This window comes from Miscanthus floridulus, chromosome 17, assembly GCF_019320115.1.
Source record: "Miscanthus floridulus cultivar M001 chromosome 17, ASM1932011v1, whole genome shotgun sequence".
NCBI classification, from domain to species: domain Eukaryota; kingdom Viridiplantae; phylum Streptophyta; class Magnoliopsida; order Poales; family Poaceae; genus Miscanthus; species Miscanthus floridulus.
In genome coordinates this window covers 93,357,224-93,358,637 of record NC_089596.1, presented here as the reverse complement: position 1 = coordinate 93,358,637, position 1,414 = coordinate 93,357,224, and the positions used below count along the sequence as shown (strand labels likewise).

Below are 1,414 nucleotides of genomic sequence, written 5' to 3'. Positions count from 1 at the left end.
TGTGTTTTTGGGGTCCTAAATGGGAAGCTGCTTGGATACATCATGTCTAAACGCGGCATCGAAGCCAACCATGAAAAAATCATGGCCATCTCCAACATGGGCCTGATACGTAACATCAAGGGCACACAGAGGCTCACCAACTGTTTGGTCATTCTGAGCCGGTTCATCTCCTAACTAGGCGAACGAGGGATGCCTCTCTACAAACTTTTCAAGAAGACAGATGCATTCGTCTAGACAAAGGAGGCACAGCAGGCTTTGGAAAGCCTCAAAGCATCACTGGCGTCGGCACCAATCCTCGTCACTCCTAAATGGGGAGAATCCCTCCTCCTCTAAGTCGCGACAAGCAACCACGTTGTGAGCGTCGCCCTCATCGTTGAGAGGGAGGAGCTGGGACACCCCCTAAAGGTCCAATGGCTGGTGTACTTCATCGATGAGGTACTCACCGATGCCAAAGTTCGCTACCCCTAGGTTTAGAAGGTTCTGTACGCTGTGCTAATGGCGACCTAGAAGCTCCTGCACTACTTCACCGACCATGATGTCATGGTTGTCACCTCGTACCCACTCGGGGAGGTCATCCATAACCGCGACGCCGCCAGCTGAATCTCTAAGTGGGCTCTCAAGCTCATGGGCCATGACATCAGGTATGTCCCCTACATTGCTATTAAATCTTAGGGTCTTGCGACTTCATCGCCGAATGGATGGAAGTCCAGCTCTCGACCCCGAATGTCACCCACGAGTACTGGATGATGTACTTCAATGGGTTAGTCATGGCACCTGGCTTGGGGGCTAGAGTGGTTTTGATCTCCCCAGATGGGAGCAGGCTCCGCTACGTGATCCATCCCTATTTTTTAGCCTCGAACAATGCCACAGAGTACGAGGTTCTCATCAACGGACTACACATTGCCATCGAGCTCGACACCACGTGGCTGTATGTTCGTGGTGACTCAGACTGTGTCATTGACCAAGTCATGAAGGAGTCCTCCTGCAAGATCCCTCTCATGGCGGCGTACTGCCAGGAGGTTCGCAAGCTCGAGGACAAGTTCTGAGGGATCAAACCACATCATGTCCCTTGAAAGGACAACGATGCCACCAACTTCCTTGCAAAATTAGTGGCCAGAAGAGAACCACCCACCGATAGGGTCTTTGTAAATGACCTCCACGAGCCATCTGTCCGCATCTGAGAGGATCCGACCCAGACACGCTCCAACACCAATCTAGCACTCAGGGGCTCCAACCTCCCAACGTGCCCCGACCCTGACCGAGTGCTCGGGGGCTCTGACCTTGGTGCCTCCATGGCAACATCGCCCAGTGACATTACCATGATGGCACTCGATCCGGTCGACTAGAGAGCACCACTGCTCATCTACCTCCTTGAGGAGGTTCTCCCACCAGAAAGGATTGAAGCGCAAGGAAT

At 53.0% G+C, this 1,414-nt stretch overlaps 1 protein-coding gene across 1 annotated transcript; it reads left to right on the top strand.

Annotated features, from left to right (window-relative positions):
- Positions 1 to 698: 698 nt before the first annotated feature.
- Positions 699 to 1,046, top strand: LOC136515998 (uncharacterized). The gene has a single exon (XM_066509424.1). It carries the CDS (start codon positions 699 to 701, stop codon positions 1,044 to 1,046), a length of 348 nt encoding a protein of 115 aa, XP_066365521.1.
- Positions 1,047 to 1,414: the final 368 nt, after the last annotated feature.

What these genes read in the sequence shown, in the direction of transcription:
- LOC136515998 (XM_066509424.1), top strand. Translation starts at nt 699, where the DNA reads ATGGAAGTCCAGCTCTCGACCCCGAATGTCACCCACGAGTACTGGATG.